The sequence below is a fragment of the Rattus rattus genome, chromosome 1 (genome assembly GCF_011064425.1).
Source record: "Rattus rattus isolate New Zealand chromosome 1, Rrattus_CSIRO_v1, whole genome shotgun sequence".
NCBI classification, from domain to species: domain Eukaryota; kingdom Metazoa; phylum Chordata; class Mammalia; order Rodentia; family Muridae; genus Rattus; species Rattus rattus.
The window spans coordinates 31721596-31741266 of record NC_046154.1 but is presented as its reverse complement, the minus strand read 5'-3'; the positions used below and the strand labels follow the sequence as shown (position 1 = coordinate 31741266).

Genomic DNA, 19671 nt, shown 5'->3' with positions numbered 1-19671 from the left:
CGCCATTAGCAAGATACCTTCTTTCCAAGTCACAGCGCCAGACCTCTTTGCACCCGAGGGCCCCCAGCCACCCCAAAGCCACTCATAGATCTGGTTGACAAGAGCAGCTACAACCCGCCAAACCAACCCAAATTACATTTGCCGGGCCGGCGGGAGGCGCTTCCTGATTGGCAGGGCGATAGGGGTGGGGCCTCGGAGGGAAATCCTCCCTCGGATTGGTGCAAACCAACGAGGTTGAGCGCTGTACCGCGTCTGGGCGCGAAAGCTCGAACTTCGCTGCGGGGCTGGAGACGGCGGGAGCTGTCGCTGGCAAGTCGAGGTTACTGGGGACACGTTCTCCTGGAGCCGCGCGGTAGGGAGGCCGGAATCATGACCGGCGAGGTGGATTCTGAGGTGGGTTTAGGCTCTGGTTTGGGCTGTGGAGGCCTCTCGCTGAGGGCCGGGTGGGACAGGCGACCCAGCAGGGCCGGAGCACCGAGCCGAAAGGACTACAGTTCCCGGCGTGCACCGCTCTGAGACCACTGGACTGGGTCTGGGTTCCTCTTGAGGGTCTCCCATTAGGCTTCCCGCGCTCGGTCCCCACAGCTTCTGGTTCGGCGGCACGCGCTGCTGTCCTACCAGCTGGGTCCTCGGCTTGTTACTGCAGCCCGCCCTGCTCTTTGGCGCGTTTCCTGCCGCGCAAGCTTCTTTTACAGCATCCCCAGCAAAAAAGGCCTTGGCCAGCCTGTCCTGGAGGTTGTGGGGTGGGATTCTCTGTAAACACAGAGTGAGGGTTGTACGTAGTTGGAACTCTGGTTCTGGAAGGGACTTCTGAGGGTTTCGCGCATGGGCCCGCTGTCTTTGCCCACAGTACTTCATTGGCCTGGCTCGCGCGGCATTCTTCTGGTAGTTGACCACTCACTAGTGGAATTTGGCCATAGAAAACTTTTTCCGCGATCTGTGTTCTTTTCTGGAGTCTGGACTAGGACTACATAGTTGCCTTGGGAACAGATTTAATGGGGTACCAGAAAACCTAATCACCAGACCAAAGCTTTATTTTGACATGAAGTTTTCATAATTAGATACTGAACAAAATATCAGACTTAAAAATCAAGGTTTCACCTGTCTTCTCGACCCACTAGGATCAAAAAAAAAAAAAAAAAAAGCCTTAATTACAAAAGGTGGCTGACTTCATAAACCACACTTTTGCTGACTCTTCCTAAAAAAGAAGGAAGGAAAGAAGGAAGGAAGGAGAGAGAGAGAGAGAACAAAACATAGAAGTAGGAGACAGGGAAAGGTTCTAGGGAGACAGGGAGGCAAAGTTAGACGAATGGTATGTGAGCCCAGTTTACTGAATGATTTTGTGTGTTGTGGGGGGGAGTGGGGCATGTATGGAGAAGGAGTGGTGTGCTATAGGTGGAAATCAGAGGATCTAATCTTTCCTGCCAGGTGGGTCCTGGGGATAGAAGTCAGGTTGCCAAGGTTCAAAACAAGTGTCTTTATTTATGAGCCATCCCTCAGGTCCCGTTGTGATAATCATGTACACACACACACACACACACACACACACACACACACGAAATAAATGAAGATGCAATTTTTAAAAATTAAAAAGGGGCTAGAATGATGACTCAGCAGATAAGAAAGAGCACCTGCTGCTCTTCCAGAGGACCTGGATTTGGTTCCTATCACCCACATGGTGGCTCACAACCATCTATAATTCCAGTTCCAGGGAATCCAGTGCCCTCTTCTGACCTTCATGGGTATCAGGTATGCACACTGTGCCCTTCCATCCATGCAGGAAAAGCACTCATACACATGAACAAAGTAAATCTTTTTAAAAGAAATGTTAAAAGGGGCTGGAGAGATGGCTCCATGGTTAAGAGCCCTTGCTGTTCTTGCAGAGAACTCTAGATCATTGGTTCCCAAGCGTCCATATCATGACTGTAGTCACAGCTCTAGGAGGTCTTGTACCCCCTTTTGACTTCCACAAGCACTTCACGAATATGGTGCACAGACATATATGCAGATGAAACACCCATGCACATAAAATAAATAAATCTTCCTTTCAGTTTAAAAAGCAGAAAAACCAAGTGACTCTGATTTGTGCAATTAACGTGTTTAATAAAAGTAAATGGAGCTGTTCAGTTAGTATCCTGTAGCAATTAGTTTCTGTTTGTGTTCCTTTGGTTTTGGTTTTGGCCCGTGATTCTATATGCCATCTCTCCATTTCCAGTTGCAGCCGGATGAGCCCACACTTTGTGGACCCGCATGTACTCACTCAGTTCTGTCTCCTCCTTGTTAACGTTAAGTTTATTCTCATTTTCTAGGTTAACCTGGAAGTCGGTGATCTAAAAATCCTTTCACAAGAAGAAGTAGACAGTGGACAGGGCAGCTTTGACGCACTCGAGCTCTTTAGTGAAAGAGGTTTGTAATATATGTTATGTTAATTTTAGGAGTAGAGTATGGGGCCCTGGGCTGTGGGTGATTTCAGTTTATCTCATTATTTTCTTGATTTAATCAAACTATTAGTGCCCCAAGATTAATATTTATTTTCCTTATAACAAATTAAAAAATAGCAGTACTTACATGTATTTCTTGTAATGTTTTTTTAAATCTATTTATTTATTACGTATAAGTACACTGTAGCTGTCTTCAGACACACCAGAAGAGGGCATCGGATCCCATTACAGATGGCTGTGAGCCACCATGTGGTTGCTGGGAATTGAACTCAGGACCTCTGGAAGAGCAGTCAGTGCTCTTAACCACTGAGCCATCTCTCCAGCCCCCTTACATGTATTTTTAAAGAACATCTATTCCTATTATATAACAAGGATAAATAATATGTTATTTTTTTTTTTTAGATAAAAGTAGATAAAATGTCTAATAGTTAACTGCATTGCCTGGTTAAATGCATTCATTACAGAACATGATTTCTAACACCTGCCAGGAAGATTAGAACAACTTTACACATAAATGTATATAATTACATTTCTTAGCAAGAGAGGATTTGCCACAGAAAAAAAAAATTTTAAGTGTATTTTTAGATATGCTTTGCTACAGCAAGTTCTTAATGGTAGTTGTGTAATCCCACAAGGTGATATATCACATATGCAATTAAATATATTTTTAAGTAGCTAGGAAGAAGGACAAAGGGTTGGGGGACTGGGTACCTTCTTTTCAAAAAGACACCGTTTCCGTCAGATTCTGACGAAGAGATATTTGTGAGTAAGAAGCCGAAGAGCAGGAAAGTGTTACAAGACAGCGATTCTGAGGCTGAGGACAATGCTCCGGAGAAACCCACCTATGACAGTGCGGAGGAGAATAAAGAGAACTTACACTCGGGGAAGAGTGAGAAGATCAAAAGCGTCTCCACAGCTCTGGCTGACAGTGACGAGAGCAACATGGAGGGAACTCCGTGTCAGGAGAGTCTTGAGACTCAAGAGACTCCTTCCTTGGAGCTGAGCCACCAGACAGCAAGCTCTGCGGACTTCACCACCGACAGAAAGCTCTCCAAAGCACTCCGCAGAGAAGGAACTGAAGGAAAAGCAAAATCCAAGAGAAGACTGGAGAAAGAGGAGAGAACAAGGGAGAAAATTAGGAGACTGAAAAAGAAGGAAACAAGATGTGAGGTATGCTGTCATTTTCTGACCTTTGAAATCGTTGCTGTTTTTGATTAGGATCTCACCGCATAGCCTTCAAAGGCCTGGAGCTTACTCTGTAGACCAGGCTGGCCTCAAACTCACAGAGATCCTCCTGCCTCTGCCTCCAGGGTACCGGGATTAGAGGCAGTTGGCCACTACTGTCCAGCTATTTTTTTTTTAATGTGTATGTGTTTGTGCCTGTGCACCATGTGGATGGTGTAGGTGCCTGTGGAGGTCAGATGTGTCAAATCCTCTGGAACTAGAGTTACAGGCAGTTGGGAGCCACCAAGTGAAGGTGCTCAGAACTGAAACAGCAGCCCAAGATCAACTTTTTAATTCCACATGTAAGCGAGAGCATGTGATGTTTCTCTTTCTAGCTTGACATAATGTCCTCTAGTTCTGTCAACACTGCTGCAAGTGACACAATTTTATGGTTTTTTTTTTAATTTTTATTAATTATTTATATAAGTATACTGTAGCTGTCAGACACACCAGAAGAGGGCATCAGATCTCATTACAGATGGTTGTGAGCCATCATGTGGTTGCTGGGAGTTGAACTCAGGACCTCTGGAAGAATAGCCAGTGCTCTTAACCACTGAGCCATTTCTCCAGCCCTTATGTTTTTCTTAATAGGTGAACAATATACCCTTAAATATGTGTGAATATTTTATGTATCTACTTGTTGAGGTACATTCTAAAAAAATAATTAGGTTTTATTTTCCAGGTAACATAAGTTTTAATTCCTGATAATTATTTCTGCACACAAATTATAGCTTTGCATAAAGAGTGAGGCTATGTAACTTACAACTATTGATCCTCTTTGCCATTGTAGATGCATGAAGGGTGTTTCCAAATAAATGGGGTACTGGTTTCTTGGTGTGTTCTTATAGTAGTTCTTCGTTACTGTTCCTCTGATGAAATTGACTTTGAGAGGAGAATTTTTAAAAACACATGTATCAGGGCTGGAGGGATGGCTCAGTGGTTAAGATCTGATGCCCTCTTCTGGTGTGTGTTGAGGACAGATACAGTGTAATCATATACCTAAAATAAATCTTTAAAAAACAAAACAAAACAAGAAAACATATATATTCATCAAAAAAGTTCATGTATTAACTAGAAAAATTATCTTCAGATTTTATAAAGTAGTTGCTCCATAAGTATTTAGTTGACTTTTCAAGACATAATTACTGTTTGCTAAGTAACTATTGGGTAGTTATATAAAAATCACTGCTTGGGTTTCAAAGGATAAGTGTAAGTTGGGAGAATGTTCTAGATGCAGAGACAGTTGTGAGCTAATGAGAGGTGGGCTTTTTCTCTGTTTTAAGTTACCATATGCTATTGTGAAATGCTGGGCTTTCAAATGATTCGACTGTGCATTTTCTTTTTTGTCTAGGAAAGTGATGCAGACCGGCCACTTAACGACAGCGGCTGTCTTCTTGAAGATAGTGATCTTTTTGAGACAGGTTTGGAAGAAGATGACTCTCCACTGGAAGATGAGGAGTCATTAGAGTCAATCAGGGCGGCTGTCAAAAACAAGATGAAGAATCACAAGGCAAGTCAAGAGCCAGTAGTCTTTGCTTCGCTGTTGCATTTATTGTTATGGCTTGCAGTTTTTAAACTTAATTTTTTAAAATATTTATTTTTATGTATGTGGGTATTTTGCTTGCATGTATGTCTGTATACCACATATGCATACAGTGCCCAGGCAGGCCAGAAGAGGGCATTAGATTCCTTGGAACAGGAGTTACAGATGGTTGTAAGCTGTCTTAGGGGTACTGGGAATGAACCTTGGTCCTTCGTACTTGGTTCTGTGGGTAAGATCGTTTGCTGTGCAAGCGTGAGGACCAAAGTTCAAATCTTCAGAACCCAGATTACAAAGCTATGTGTGGTGGTGAGCTGTAGTCCAGGACTGGGTTGCTGGGACTTGGTGATCAGCCTAGCTCCAGATTCAGTAAAGAGACCCTGTCTCAGAGGAGTGGGGGAGTGGGGAGGGATAAGAGAGTAGGACATCCGGTAGCCTTCTCTGGCCTCCATGTATACACCAGTGCACAAGTAAACAAATACAGCATGCATGTGTACAGATATACGCAGTAAAACCTAAATAAAAAGGAATATCTTAGTTAGGTGTCTATTGCTGTGATAGACACCATGGCCAAAAGCAAGCTGGGAAAGAAAGGGTTTATTTTAGTTTATAGTTATAGTCCAACATGAAGAGAAGTCAGGCCAGGAGCCGAAGCAGGAGCCATGGAAGAATGCTGCTTATTAGCTTACTTTTCAGATCTCGCTCAGTCTGCCCCCCCCATTCATTCATTCATTCATTCATTCATTTTACATCCCAATCACTGCTCTCCCAGACCACCCCATCTCTTGCTTCCCTTCACCTCTTAGAGACACCTCCTCCCCCTGTACCCCTTACATCAAGTCTCAGCAGGGCTAGGAACATCTCTCCCACTAAGGCTAGACAAGGCAGCCCAGTTAGAGGAAGAGATCCCACAGACTGGTGACAGTTCCTGCTCCAGTCTTTGGGGGACTTACATTGAGCTGCACAGCTGTTACATATGTGTGGGGTAGGAGGCTGGGTCCAGCCTGTGTATGCTCTATGGTTCGTGGTTCAGTCTCTGGGATCCCCTAGGGGTCCAGGTTAGTTGACTCTGTTGGTCTTCCTGTGGAGTTCCTATCTCCTCCAGGACCCTCAATCCTTCCCACAACTTCCATGAGCAGCCTGCCTTTTTATACAAGCCAGATCCACCTGTCCAGGGATAGCACCTCCCACACTGGGCTGGGCCTCTCCTCCGCTAAACATTAATAAGACAGTACTCACACAGACTTGTCCTCAGACTAATCTTACAGAGGCATTTTCTCAATTAAGGTCCCCTCTTCCCTGATATGTTTAAATTCATGTCAAGTTGACAAAAACCAACCAGCAGAAGAGATTTTTTTCTCTCTGTGTTTGTTTCTTTTCTTTTTTCGATTATATTTTATGTGTTTGATTATATACACTGCACGTGTGTATATATGAGTACAGTGCCTATGGAAGCCAGAAAATTGGCATTGGGTTCCCTGGAACTTGAGTTATAAACTTCTGTGAATTATAATGTAGGTGTTAGGTCCTCTGTGAAATCAAGGACTCTTATAATCCGAGTTAACATTTCCAGCCACCATGAAAGAGGTTTTTTTTTTTTTTTTCCTTTTTTCTGTTCCCTAGAACCACCAGTCAGGAAGCTCTGTGGACTTCACCACCAACAGAAAGCTCTCCAAAATACTCCACAGAGAAGGAGCTGAAGGAAAAGCAAAATCTAAGAGAAGTTCCCTAGAAGTCATTTTCCTTCTTAGGAAATATGTAAATAGAAAAATTAGGGTTATAATTACATTTGTATCGAACCTCTATTTTATTTTATTTTTTTAGCATGGTAGGAAAAGTTTTTAATCTGGTAATTATTAGTTTAAGTAGTGTGATATAGTAAGAAACATCATTTTACCAGCCCTGGTGGTTGTGTTATCCAAGGTACTTGGGAGGCAGGAGAATTGCAAGTTCAAAGCCATCCTAGGAAACTTAATGAGACCGTCTCCAGGTGAAACTTGAGACCTGGGGATTTATCTCAGTGGCAGAATGCTTGCCTAGCATGTGCAAGGCTCTTGAGTTCTCCTTATACAACAAGAGAAAAACATCTTTTTAATCCAAGTTTAGTTTTGTCTTTAATCAATTTGCAATCTTTTAGAAAAAGGAACCATCCCTGGAGAGTGAGACCTTTTCATTAGAAGATGAAAGTGAGTTATCCAAAGGCAGTGGGAGGAAGGTAAGGCACCCCTACCTGCTATTTGTATGATCTCTTTCCACAGAAGAGTGTGAGTTTCTCCAGATGGATACTGTATCTTATTTGATTTCCTTAGTAACCAAGCTCTTTCTCTTTCTTTTTTTATTTACTTCTTTCTTTTTTAAAGATTTGCTTTATTTTTATACATATGTTTTGCCTATATGTGTGTCTGTGTCTGTCTGTGTGCCACATGTTTATTTCTATGTATATGTGTTTTGCCTGCATCTGTGTGTAACACGTGTTTTGCCTTTGTGTGTCTGTATGTGTGTCTATTTTATGTGTATGTATCTTGTCTGTGCACCACATGTTCCTTTTCATGTGTGTTTTGCCTGCATGTATGTCTGTGTACCACATGGATGCAGTGCCTAGTGGCCAGAAAAAGGCGTCAAAACCCCTGGACCTGGAGTTACAGACAATTGTGAGCCACCACATAGGTGTTGGGAACTGAGCCTGGGTCCTCAGAGAGAAGCAGGTGCTCTTAGCCACTGAGCCATCTCTGCCATCCAGTGTTTGTTTGTACACAGCAAGAACAGAAATATCATTCATTAGAATAAATTCTTTTTTCTGAGACTTGCTAATAAATACATTCCTTATTCTTGTATTGAGTGTTTAGTGCCTTGTCTTCCTTCTCTTCCTGTTTTCTTAGAGACAACAACTCTTCAGGAGTAAATATCTTTCTGGAAAACACCATTAATGTAGTTTCGCTTTGTTTTGTTTTTAAGGAAAGAAAGGCAGCAAAGTTAAGTAAGGAAGCACTAAAAAAACTGCATAGTGAGACTCAGCGTCTAGTCCGAGGTAACACAGACCATGAGATGCATCGTGGCGGGGTTTGTTTTGTTTTGTGGGGTTTTTTTGTCAGCTCATCCTGGGTGTTGGGGAGTTGGTTTGCTAACGCTTATAATGTGAATTCGTATCATTTGAGTGTGATGTGAAATTTAGACTTAAACTTGATAAATGTCCATTGTTCCCAAGCCCTTGGACCATTAATATAAACAGAAAATTTGCAGAACTGTGGTAGAGCTAAATGGGGAACTGTTTTTTAAGATATTTTAAATTATTTGTTTGTGTATGTGTGTTGGGGTGGTGTATATGAGTGTAATTGCCCAAAGATGCCAAAAGAAGTTAGATCCTCTGAGCTTGACTTATAAGCGGTTGTAAGCTGCTGACCTGAGGGGCTCTGGGAACTGAACTCTGATCCTCTGTCAGAACGTGCTCTAGTCCCTAGAGAGGAAACTGTTGTCTATGGACTGACTGCATCCGGATCCCTGTAGGAAGTTTGAAATAAATGAAATTATTTGAGATATATAAAAGATTCCGTTTGAAATGGAATCCAATAATATATATTCGTTAAAAGTATTCTGATGTATTTTGCCTGGCATATGGCCCAAGACCCTTATGGTGTTTGAAGCTGGGAGGAGTGAAAGTTTGGGGTCAACATGGATGATATAGCAAGTTCCAGGCCAGCCCATGTCACCCAGCACGTCCTTGTTTCATAACAGAAGAAACACAGAAGGCAGTTCTCTTTAGGAGCTTGCTGGGGTTTGGCTCTTGTCCTTGGTAAACGCAGGGCTGTTTTCTGTCTCATGATAGCTTCGTTTTATATTATTTGGTTAACTCAATGTGAAGTGACATTTCAGAATATGCACATGAGTATTTCCTTGTTTTGTTCCATTTTTTTTAGAATCTGCACTTAATCTTCCATATCATATGCCTGAGAGTAAAACTATTCACGATTTCTTCAAACGAAAGCCCCGGCCCAGTTGCCAGGGCAGCGCCATGGCCCTGCTGAAGTAAGAGATGCTTTCCTTGTGGTTACAGTCCTAGTGAATGTTGAGTTCCGTAGCATCTGGTATAAAGTTTACACTCCTTGGTTCCTTAGAACTGATTTAAACCATCCATTCTGTGTTGAGAGATGACTGTGTCACAAGGAGAATCTTCAGTTTCGGCTTATGTCCCTTCTAGGTCATGTAAGTATCAGTCGGGCCACCACAAGGAAGCCATAAACCCGGCAGATGCAACTGGAATGAGTGCCGATGACCCCAGCAAAGGTTCTGAGCAGAGAACAAGGGCAGAAAGTGCAAAGGAAACTACCATTCTCCCTGAGGTCTCAGAAGAAGCCGGGATCATTGCTGGATCAGATGAGGCTTGCGGGAAGGATCCGGTAAGAGGAGCAGAGCTGGAAATTGAGGAGACTGAGAAGTACAGTGATGGCAGACCTTCTCCTGGGGACAGATCTGTGTCACAGCAAGAATCCTCCATCTCCAGGAGCAAAGACAGTGAGAACTGTCACACTGGAGAACTCACCCAGTTCGACCCTCCTGCCTTGGAGGGAGAAGAACTGAAAACAACAGAAGAAGCAGAGGCAAGAGAGGGAGCAGCCGAGCAGAAAACTGAGTCAGCTGTGGCGCCACCTGGAAAGGCCAGACGATTCACCGTGGACCGACTTAGACAGCTAGGCGTGGATGTTTCCAGTCAGCCTCGGCTGGGCGCTGATGAAGATTCCTTCGTGATACTTGATGAACCTGAAACCAACAGAGGTAACCCTCGAAGCGGGAGATTCTCTGGGGTGGTTCCTACCTGCAACATCTGCTGCTGTGGAAGACGGGGAGCGTGGGAGAAGCCAGTGATTGCGTGATCTTCCAGATACACTAGAAGTGGGCAGAACTCTGTTCAGATGAGGTTGGCAGAATGTCAGGGCGAGCTTTCAAGTCTTTTTTCAAATGGAAACCTGGTGATAATTAGCACACCGAGGAGGCATACTGCTGTTGGGTTATGGTATTTAGGAATTTATTTCTGCCTTTTCAACTTAAACACCTAAATTTTTCTATGACCCTGTGTCAAATCTTATTAAATCATTCCTAAAGGGGTTGGGGATTTAGCTCAGTGGTAGAGTGCTTGCCTAGGAAGCAAAAGGCCCTGGGTTCAGTCCCCAGCTCCGAAAAAAAAAAAAAAAAAAAATCATTCCTAAAAACATTCTGTTTTTGACAGCCAGAGAGAAGCACTTTAGTCCACTGAAATTGTCTGTAAAACTGAATTTCTTCCTCCACCCTCACACTCAACAGATACTAAACTATTGGTTGCCTTTGTAAAATGCTCTACTCCTTTCTGGGTTGACAGAGCAGGGTCACCTGTAACCTTGCAAGAATCCTGTTTGCAGTCAAGGCATTCAATCACACACCCAGGTAAATCAGGCCCCTATCCTTCACTTACGATACTTTCACAGTAGGACCTGGGAAGATAGCTCACTGGTTAAGAGCACTTGTTACTCTACCAGAGGACCAGAGGGAGTTTGAAGTCCAGCATCCATGTCTGATGGTTCATAACTACCTATAACCACAGCTCCAGGGACGCTGGCATTCTCGTGTCTCATGTTTCTCTGTCTCAAACTCACTGTGTAGCCACAGATGACCTGGGCTTCTAAGTCACATCCCTTCCCTAGAGCATATCACAAAATGTTTAACTGAGTGTGCGGTATTTAGATACACGAGATCTCTCTGTGTAGATCAGGCTAGCCTTAAACTCCCAGTCCTCCTGCCTCTCCGCCATAATGTTAGGATTTGGTATGTGCCAGCACTCAGGCCTGGGCTCTCTCCAACCCATCTTAGAAAAAAGAAAGACACACCGTATGGTTCAGGCGCTATCCTAAAGGTATACTGAAATAATAGTATTCTTTATTCTCTATATTCAAATAAATAGGATAAAGAAGCATTCACATGGTGGTAACTAAAATGGTTTGCATTAAGATTGTTCAGTCAACAACAACTTGTTGACAGGTGTTGTGTCAGCCACAGGGTCTGGTGTGTAAAATACGCCTGGTGGCTTTGTTGAATAGATGGACATTGTGGACTTTGTAGAGGCGAGAGAGGGATATTTTAGATATGTATTTATTTTTTAACTTTTTTTTTTTTTTTTTTTTTGTTTCAGTGTCTCACTATGTAACCTTGACTGTCCTAGAACTCATGGTGTAGATCAAGCTGGCCTCAAACTTGCAGGGTTCCTCCACCCCTGCCTCCCAAGTCCTGGAATTACAGAGCGTGCTGGAGAAGGACATTTTTAGAAAGGACAGAAAAGGCCCTGCACAGTACATATTGGGAGAAGATGGGAGTTTGATTGGAACTAGATGTACAGTTAAGGGTTATGTAACACGATTGGCATGGATTCATCAGCAGAGGACAAGAAGGAACTGCTGCCCACATCTGAGGAAACCCGTTGCTAATTGACTCTAGGAATTATCTAAGGAATTTTCTAAGTAGTCCTGGGCTGAGGTATAGGAGGAAGACATTTTGAGGACCTACCATATTAAATACTAGTGCATTCTTTATTATCTTCTTTGATTCTTATAGCCCTGGGAGATTATTTTGCAAATGGAACTGAGGCTGGGGAGTCAGGCCATTTTTCCAGCATGATACATAGCTTATATAGAACTTAGCATGATACCTGCCACACGTTGCACACTTTGTTTTAACTCAGCATGCTTTCCAGCTGGGCGGGATAGCTCACCACTTTAATCCCAGCATTTTGGAGGCAGAGGCAGGCTGATCTCTGTGAGTCGAAGGCTTGCTTGGTCTGCATAGAGAATTCCAGGCCAATCAGGGATACAGAGTGAGACCCTGACTCAAAACTTTTTTTTTTTTCTTTAAATATGATTGGCGTGAAAGTTTGGTTTCCAGACCAGTCATTTTCACTGTATTCTATACATGACCTTGGAGTCTTTCAGGCAGTAAACCTAGACTTGGCATTTAGTTGGGTACTGTGTGTACAAGTGAGGTGCAATCCCTGTCCTCAAGGAAATGAATAATTGAGATAGGCAAGCAGACCATTATTGGACTGGACGGCAAGTAAAGTGGTCAGTTTGTGTCACTGGAGAAGATGCAGAGGAGTCCTCCAGCACATGGCGCTTACTTGGATTGGAGATTTGGGGAAGTTTTGGCAAGAGTGGGGAGGGGAGAGAGAGAAAGTTGCAATGAGAATTTTGGTTTCTTTGAAAACACAGAAATAGTGTAAGAATGTGTTTTCATTGTAATCCCAGGTATGGGATGTGGGGCTGCTTCAGCCTGTCCACAGCAGCTGACTGTGATCTGCCTCGTGCCCCAGCAGAGGCATGGGTTTGGCTAGCTGCAGATAGTTTCTGTGATTGTGCGACGCTTGGAATTTTGGGGACTCTTCAGAGGGTATATAAATACTAGATCCTCAAGAGGTGGTGGATTGCTGTTGGTCACAGTTTGTGAAATAGTTGTGCTGGAAGAAATAAGAAATTAGACATTCGGGTTGGGGATTTGGCTCAGTGGTAGAGCGCTTGCCTAGCAAGCGCAAGGTCCTGGGTTCGGTCCCCAGCGCCGGAAAAAAAAAAAAAAAAAACAAAAGAAATTAGACATTCTGATGGTAGCGAAGGTCAAACCTGTTCCAAGGATCTCGACACCCCTAATCAGCAGGAGGCAGTCTAAGAACAATGTTGCCCGCTTTCCCTTCTGCCCTTTATTCTCTCCTACCAAGAGATAGGGGCTTGAAAGGGTAAAAGAGGAGGGGTGGAGAAAGGTGAAGGAAAAAAGAACTCACAAAGTAACAAAAGTCTGGCTATACAGAACTCTAAAACCTGAGGAGGAGATACCAAAGCAGGGAGGGAGAGACAGCTTTTCTGGTAGAGACAACTGCAAAAGACACCAATGTTAGAAATCGTGGACGTGCTGGCTGGTGGGGGTCAAGGTTGTAGGGGTATTGATGAGAGCCTAGATTCAGAAGGACTTTGGGAGTATGTCAGAGAGGTAGAGCTTCAGTTACTTTTCTAGTAAAGGACCATTGAAGTTTTTTGTTTTAAGCAGGGAAATGGCTCACTCACTAATTTTAGAAAGATCAAGCTGATAACTAGCATAGCTGACGCTTTGTAAGGATTTAAGATTAAAATTAGAGAGCTGGGCCTGATACCATATGCCTGTAATTCTAGACTTAGAAGGCTGAAGCAGGAGGATTATTGAAAGTTCAAGGCTACCCTGGGCTATATAGCAAGTACTAGGCTAGCCAAGACCCTGTTTCAAAAACCTAAGAAACAGAAAAAAGGGTTGAAGAGATGACTCAGTAATTAAAGGCATATGCTGCCCTTACAGAGGATCCAAGTTCAGTTCCAGCACCCACGTCTGGCAGCTCATATCCACCTGTAATTCCAACACCAGGGCATCTGATGCCTTTGGGCCTCTAGGGGCAGTAGTCATGGGCACATACTCAGGCACACATACACACATACACATAATTAAAACTTTTAAATAGATTTCAAAAAGTAGAAACAAGAAAGAAAACAATGATATAATCTTATTTTCTTTATCTCAGAGTAAATGTCCATGAGAAAAGTGAATGTAGATTAAATTCAAATATATTATTCCTGTTCTTTATGAAGGCACAGGAACCTAGTGGGAATGAGAACAGTGGACTGGAGCTACGGGCATAGACTTGAGTTGGGGCAGAGGTTTTTCGCTTGAAGAGCTGAGAGATACTGGGAGGGAAGGAGAGTAAGGGATGGGTGAGCCGGGTAATGGGTGCAGAGAGAGCGGCTGGCTCACCTGACTGCAGGTTGGGGAGCTTGAGAGTCGTCACATTCTCTGATTATGAATGAAGATGCTTCCTCGATGTTATTTTAGGGCCTCAGTGGAATCTTCCTACTCAACTGTTTTATTTTATTAGCATCAATAGTGCTCTGCCTATTTCTGTTCTCTCTGCTGGTACCACCTGTTGCGTTCAACTTCACCTCGTCACTATTAATAGGAGGCAGACTTGGGCTTTCTCTCACTGTTCTCCTGTCTGTAAGTGGATATACCATCGTTTATAGTTGGATTGTTACTGCGAGTAATTGTTAGAGGCACAATGAAAGGATTTTTGTTTCCTTCTCTGGGGAAAGTAAAGAACACATGTAGACAATATCCATACAGCCAATAACATGGATCTGAGTGCATGTTTTTAAGACAGCAACTATTGACTGAGTGTGATGGTGTGCGCTTACCGTCTCAGCTCCTAGATGGTGGAGGCAGGGAGATCAATAGTTCAAGATAAGCCTGGGGGGCTGGGTTGGGGATTTAGCTCAGTGGTAGAGCACTTGCCTAGCAAGCACAAGGCCCTGGGTTCGGTCCCCAGCCCCGGAAAAAAAAAAAAAAAAAGATAAGCCTGGGCAATGTGAGACCCGGTGTCTAAACAAACAAGATCCAGCAGAAAATAAACTTTTGGTTTTAGGTTCTTTTTTTTTTTTTTTTTTTTTTTTTTTCGAGCTGGGGACCGAACCAGGGCCTTGCGCTCCTAGGTGGCGCTCTCTACCACTGAGCTAAATCCCCAGCCCTTGGTTTTATATTTTAAAGTTAATCTTGCCTCTTTTAAGAGGTTATTATTTGTTTCATCTTATGGATGTGTGTCTGAGTATGTGAGTGTGCACCATGTGTGTGCAGAAGGCCCTGGCGGTCAAAAGAAAGCACTGGATCCCCTGAAATGTTACAGGTTAGGGTTAGGGTTACGTTGTTAGCCACTAGGTGGGTCCTGGAAACTGAAACAAACCCAGGTCCTCGGCAAGAACAACCAGTGCTCCTAACCACTGAGCCACCTCTCTAGCCCCAAATGGCACTTGATTTTTGAGACAGCATCTCACTGTGTAGCATTGGCTGGCTTGGAACTTGCTGTATTGACCAAGATGGCCTTGAACTACAGAGTCCACCTGTCTCTTTAATCCCAATGCTGGGATTAAAGGCCTGCACCACTACAACTGGATCTAATTAACCTTTTTAATAGCTGAAATGAAAGCAGGTTTGTTTTTTCCTACTGATCTGATACTAAAAAAGAAACTGAGGGCTGCAGAGGTCTCAGAGTAAAAGCACTTGCCACCAAGCCTCTGGGCCTGGTGATCCCCATACCCACAAGATGAAAAGAAAGGACTAAAGCTTGTCCCTGACATCCACACAGGGCCATGGCATGCATTCCTGCACACACACACACACACACACACACACACACACCCCTAAATAAGTAATAAAAATATGCTTTTAAAAGTCTGTTTTTTAAACCAGAGAGCGAACAGTTCTAGATTACAGTGTATAATTTTTGTGCAGATCTTAGTAGCATGGGGGTTTAGTTTCTCTGTTATTTTCCTCTGTTAAGCTGGAAAACTTCTCATTCTTAACTGGAATCTTCGCTGAGCAGGGCACACTGACACGTTGGTTCTCGTTTGGGATTAGAACTGGAAGCCTTGAAGCAGCGCTTCTGGAGGCACGCTAACCCAGCAGCCAGTCCCAGGGCTCGTCAGACGCTGAATGTGAACATCATCGTGAAGGACTTGGGCACTGACGGGAAGGAGGAGCTGAAGGCAGAAGTGGTGCCTGTCACTTTGGCAGCAGAGAAGCTGGAAGAAGCGAGTCACACAAAACCAGGTACTTGTCTCTACTGTGAAAAGCCTACATAGAAAAAGCTACAGAACTTTTTTTCCTTGGAGACTCTGGAGATTGGACCACATGCAGCTGGAGTCATGGCTCTGTCCATGTGTGTACTCTTTGGGTGGTGGTTTAGCCCCTGGGAGCTCTGGCTGGGTGGTATTATTATTCTTATTGTGTTGCAAGCCCCTTCAGCTCCTTCATTCCTTTCTCTAACTCCTCCAACAGGGACCCCATTCTCAGTTGAATGGTTTGCTGCTAGCATCCACCTCTGTATTTGTCATGCACTGGCAGAGCCTCTCAGGAGACAGCTATATCAGGCTCCTGTCAGCATGCACTTCTTGGCATCAGCAATAATTGTCTGGGTTTGGTGGTTATATGTCTATGGGCTGAATCCCCAGGTGGGGCAGGCCCTGAATGGCCATTCCTTCGGTCTCTGCTCCAAATTTTGTCTCCATATCTTCTCCTATGAATATTTTTGTTCCCCCTTAAGAAGGACTGAAGCATCTGCACTCTGGTCATCCTTCTTGAGCTTTATGTTGTCTGTGGATTGTATCTTGGGTAATCTGAGCATTTGGGCTAATATCCACTTATCAGTGAGTGCATACCATGTATGTTTTTTTGTGATTGGGTTACCTCACTCAGGATGATATTTTCTAGTTCCATCCATTTGCCTAAGAATTTCATGAAGCCATTGTTTTTAATAGCTGAGTAGTACTCCATTGTGTAGATGTACCACATTTTCTGTATTCATTCCTCTGTTAAAGGGCATCTGGGTTCTTTCTAACTTCTGGCTAATATAAATAAGGCTGCTATGAACATAGTGGAGCATGTGTCCTTGTTATATGTTGGAGCATCTTTTGGGTATATGCCCAGGCCATGTTATGTTTTTAACTGTTCGTCTTTATGTAAGTAAGTGTGTTACTGTTTTCCATCATGACTTCTGAGCCAGGGACTTCCAGCGTGAGACTCAGACCCAGGGCCCCTTGCATGCTCACAGTGTGTTTCCTACTGAGCTACATCCCTAGCCCGTTGAGCTAGAGACTTCCGAGGCCTCATTCCCTTCACGCCATCCGTTTAGCAGTTCCTTACAATCCGCTGGGTGCAGGCCTTCCCTCCCAAACTGAGATAAGTAAAAGCCTAGAGTACTAAGGTCTATGGTTTTCCTTTTGGGTGTTCAGAATAAATACAAACAGCTTTATTAAATTGCTTAAATTTGTATTAAGTTGTTTAAATTGCATGGTTATTTCTGTGCCTTGTAGTCTGTCATACCCAAAGCATGGTGCTATTCGTTTTGTTCAGGTGAAAAACTGCAGATGTTAAAAGCTAAGTTGCAGGAGGCAATGAAACTCCGAAGGCATGAGGAGCGGCAGAAGCGCCAAGCGTTGTTTAAATTAGATAATGAAGATGGATTTGAAGAGGAGGAGGAAGAGGAAGAAATGACAGATGAGTCTGAGGAAGATGGAGAAGAGGAGGAGGAGGAGGAGGATGGAGACATGCAGGAGGTTTGGGACAATTATATACTTTTCTCTCTTGGCTATGATGAATAAGAAAAGAGTTAAAATTTACTTATTATGGGTTGGGGATTTAGCTCAGCGGTAGAGTGCTTGCCTAGCAAGCGCAAGGCCCTGGGTTCAGTCCTCAGCTCCGGGGGAAAAAAAAAAAGATTTACTTATTATTTGTGTGTACGAGTGGTTTACTTCAGTGCCTGCAGAGGCCAGAGAGGGTACTGGGTCCTCTGGAACTGCAGTCGCGGGTAGTTGTTAGCTGGGTGCTGGGGACTGAAACAGAGTTCTTTGGAAGAGCAGAAAGTGCTTTTCAGTGCTGCATCATCACTCCAGCTCCCATATGTGTCTGTGTATGTATGTATGCATACATGTATACATGTATATGCATGTTTTTGCCCGTGTGTGTATGTGTGTGTGTGTGCGTGCCTTGTGGATGGATGAAAATAGCTGTGTATGTACTCCAAGCTCTGCACATACAGTTCGGTTGGCATTATTGAGTGCCTGCAGTTCACAGCTGTGTGTGTCCTGTTTCTACCTGATAGTTTGTGTGTTTTAATATAGTGTTATATTGAAAATAACTTTACTAATAAGGACTTTTCTGTTTGTCATTGATTGAGATTGAAAAGCAATTGTTCTTATTTAGGCTGAGGTCTGGAATAGTTCTCAGGCAAGAGGTCTTTTTAAATCAATCCCATTCTTAGTTAAGGAGGGCATTTATGGAAGAAACCCGTGGCCCTGTCCCACAGTAGTTTTGCAGCCCAGGGAAGGTGAGTATTCATTATATGGCTGTTCTGTATGAAATGAGCTTTCTTTTCCATTGAAAGAAATGGTAAGTCCTTAACCCCATGTAAAGAAAGGGAAGGGAGTGTCTGAGCTGGGCAGCACATTATAGTCTGTGCTTGCTGTGATGAGCAGTCATCCTTCCTCTACACTGACTGCTCTCTTACTGCCTTAGTAGCATGCCCATCTAATCCTCCTTCATGGAATGTGAAAAGCCCTAAAGCTAGTCAGGTGTGGTGGCACACACACTTAATCCCAGCATCCAGGAAGCAGAGGCAGGTGGGTCTCTGTGAACTCAAGGCTGGCCTGATCTACAGAGGGAGTTCAGACTGGTCAGGGACCCAGGCCCACATAGTGAGATGCTGTGTAAGAAACACTCTGTCAGGGGGATGACTTCCTGATTGTGCGTGGACTTAGTTTGTTTCAAGTTCACCTCTCCGTGCTTGAGATGTAACCTATAACCAGGAATCCACATTTCAGCTAAGGGTGGATTTACTTTTAACATTTTTTGACTTGTATTATTATTTTTACATGATTGGCATAGACTACAGAATATCTTCTTGGCAGCGAAGATACAGAAACCAAAGATGAAAAAGAAACAGATAAAGAAAACACAGACGCCAGTAGTGACATCGGCAAATCTGTTGCCCTCTCTGTCCCCAAGCCCCTCTCCTCGGACTCCACCTTACTTCTGTTTAAGGACAGCTCTTCCAAGATGGGGTAAGTTCTTCTGAGGAAATACAAAATTCTCTGGGATTTCTGAAGACGTGTCCTTTTTAAAGGTGCATGTGTGCAGGTATGTGCACACGAGTGCAGATGCCTGAGGAGGCCAGAAGAGGGCGCTGGATCCCCTGCAGCTGGGAACCAGACTTGGGACTCTGGGAGAGCAGTGTACTCTTAACTATGGGGCCATTTCTCCGGCCCATTCTTGAATTTCTTACAAGGGAGCAGGAAGTAAGAACAGATACTCAAGCAGTTTACTGTTTTATTTTGTAGTTACTTTCCTACTGAAGAAAAATCAGAAACAGATGAACACATGGGCAAGCAGTCTGACAAACTGGGTAAGTAGTGACCCTCAAGTAGAACGTTTCTTTAGTTCTGATATGTAAGACCATAGTCTCACAAACGTTTCTTCCTTCCTTTTTTATTCTAGTGGCAGCATATTCTTACATGTAGCAGTGACATTATTTATGACTTGAAATATTTTTTGTGACCCATTTTTGAGCTGCTTTTATTTCTTTTTTAACATTGACTTCTTTTTACTCTATGAGCATGCGTGCTGCACCTGCATAAATGGCTGTGCCTGCTGCTCACGAGGTTGGAGAGGGCTCCGGGTCCCACGGACCTGGACTTACACATGGTTGTGAGGTATCATGTGGGTCCTCTGCGAGAGCAGCAAGGGCCCTTAACTGCCGAACCAGCTCTCCAGCCCTTGGGCTAAATTTTTATAGTTGACCATGGACATACGTTTTGTTGATTGAGTGAAACATGAACTATTTCTATGCAAAGATCAAAGAAAGGTATGCACTTAGACAGAAGAGAGCTCCCA

At 43.7% G+C, this 19671-nt stretch overlaps 1 protein-coding gene across 1 annotated transcript in view; it reads left to right on the top strand.

Annotated features, from left to right (window-relative positions):
- The first annotated feature begins 271 nt into the window (after window positions 1–271).
- Clspn (claspin) overlaps window positions 272–19671 on the top strand; it is a 35022-nt gene continuing 15622 nt past the window's right edge. The window contains exons 1-12 of the mRNA XM_032897837.1: window positions 272–393; window positions 2310–2406; window positions 3184–3611; window positions 5017–5175; window positions 7343–7420; window positions 8161–8233; window positions 9120–9228; window positions 9401–9975; window positions 15643–15834; window positions 17137–17307; window positions 18665–18842; window positions 19119–19183. Coding sequence (XP_032753728.1) covers window positions 370–393; window positions 2310–2406; window positions 3184–3611; window positions 5017–5175; window positions 7343–7420; window positions 8161–8233; window positions 9120–9228; window positions 9401–9975; window positions 15643–15834; window positions 17137–17307; window positions 18665–18842; window positions 19119–19183 — 2149 coding nt within the window. The 5' untranslated portion in view covers window positions 272–369. The remainder of the gene's footprint in view (window positions 394–2309; window positions 2407–3183; window positions 3612–5016; window positions 5176–7342; window positions 7421–8160; window positions 8234–9119; window positions 9229–9400; window positions 9976–15642; window positions 15835–17136; window positions 17308–18664; window positions 18843–19118; window positions 19184–19671) is intronic.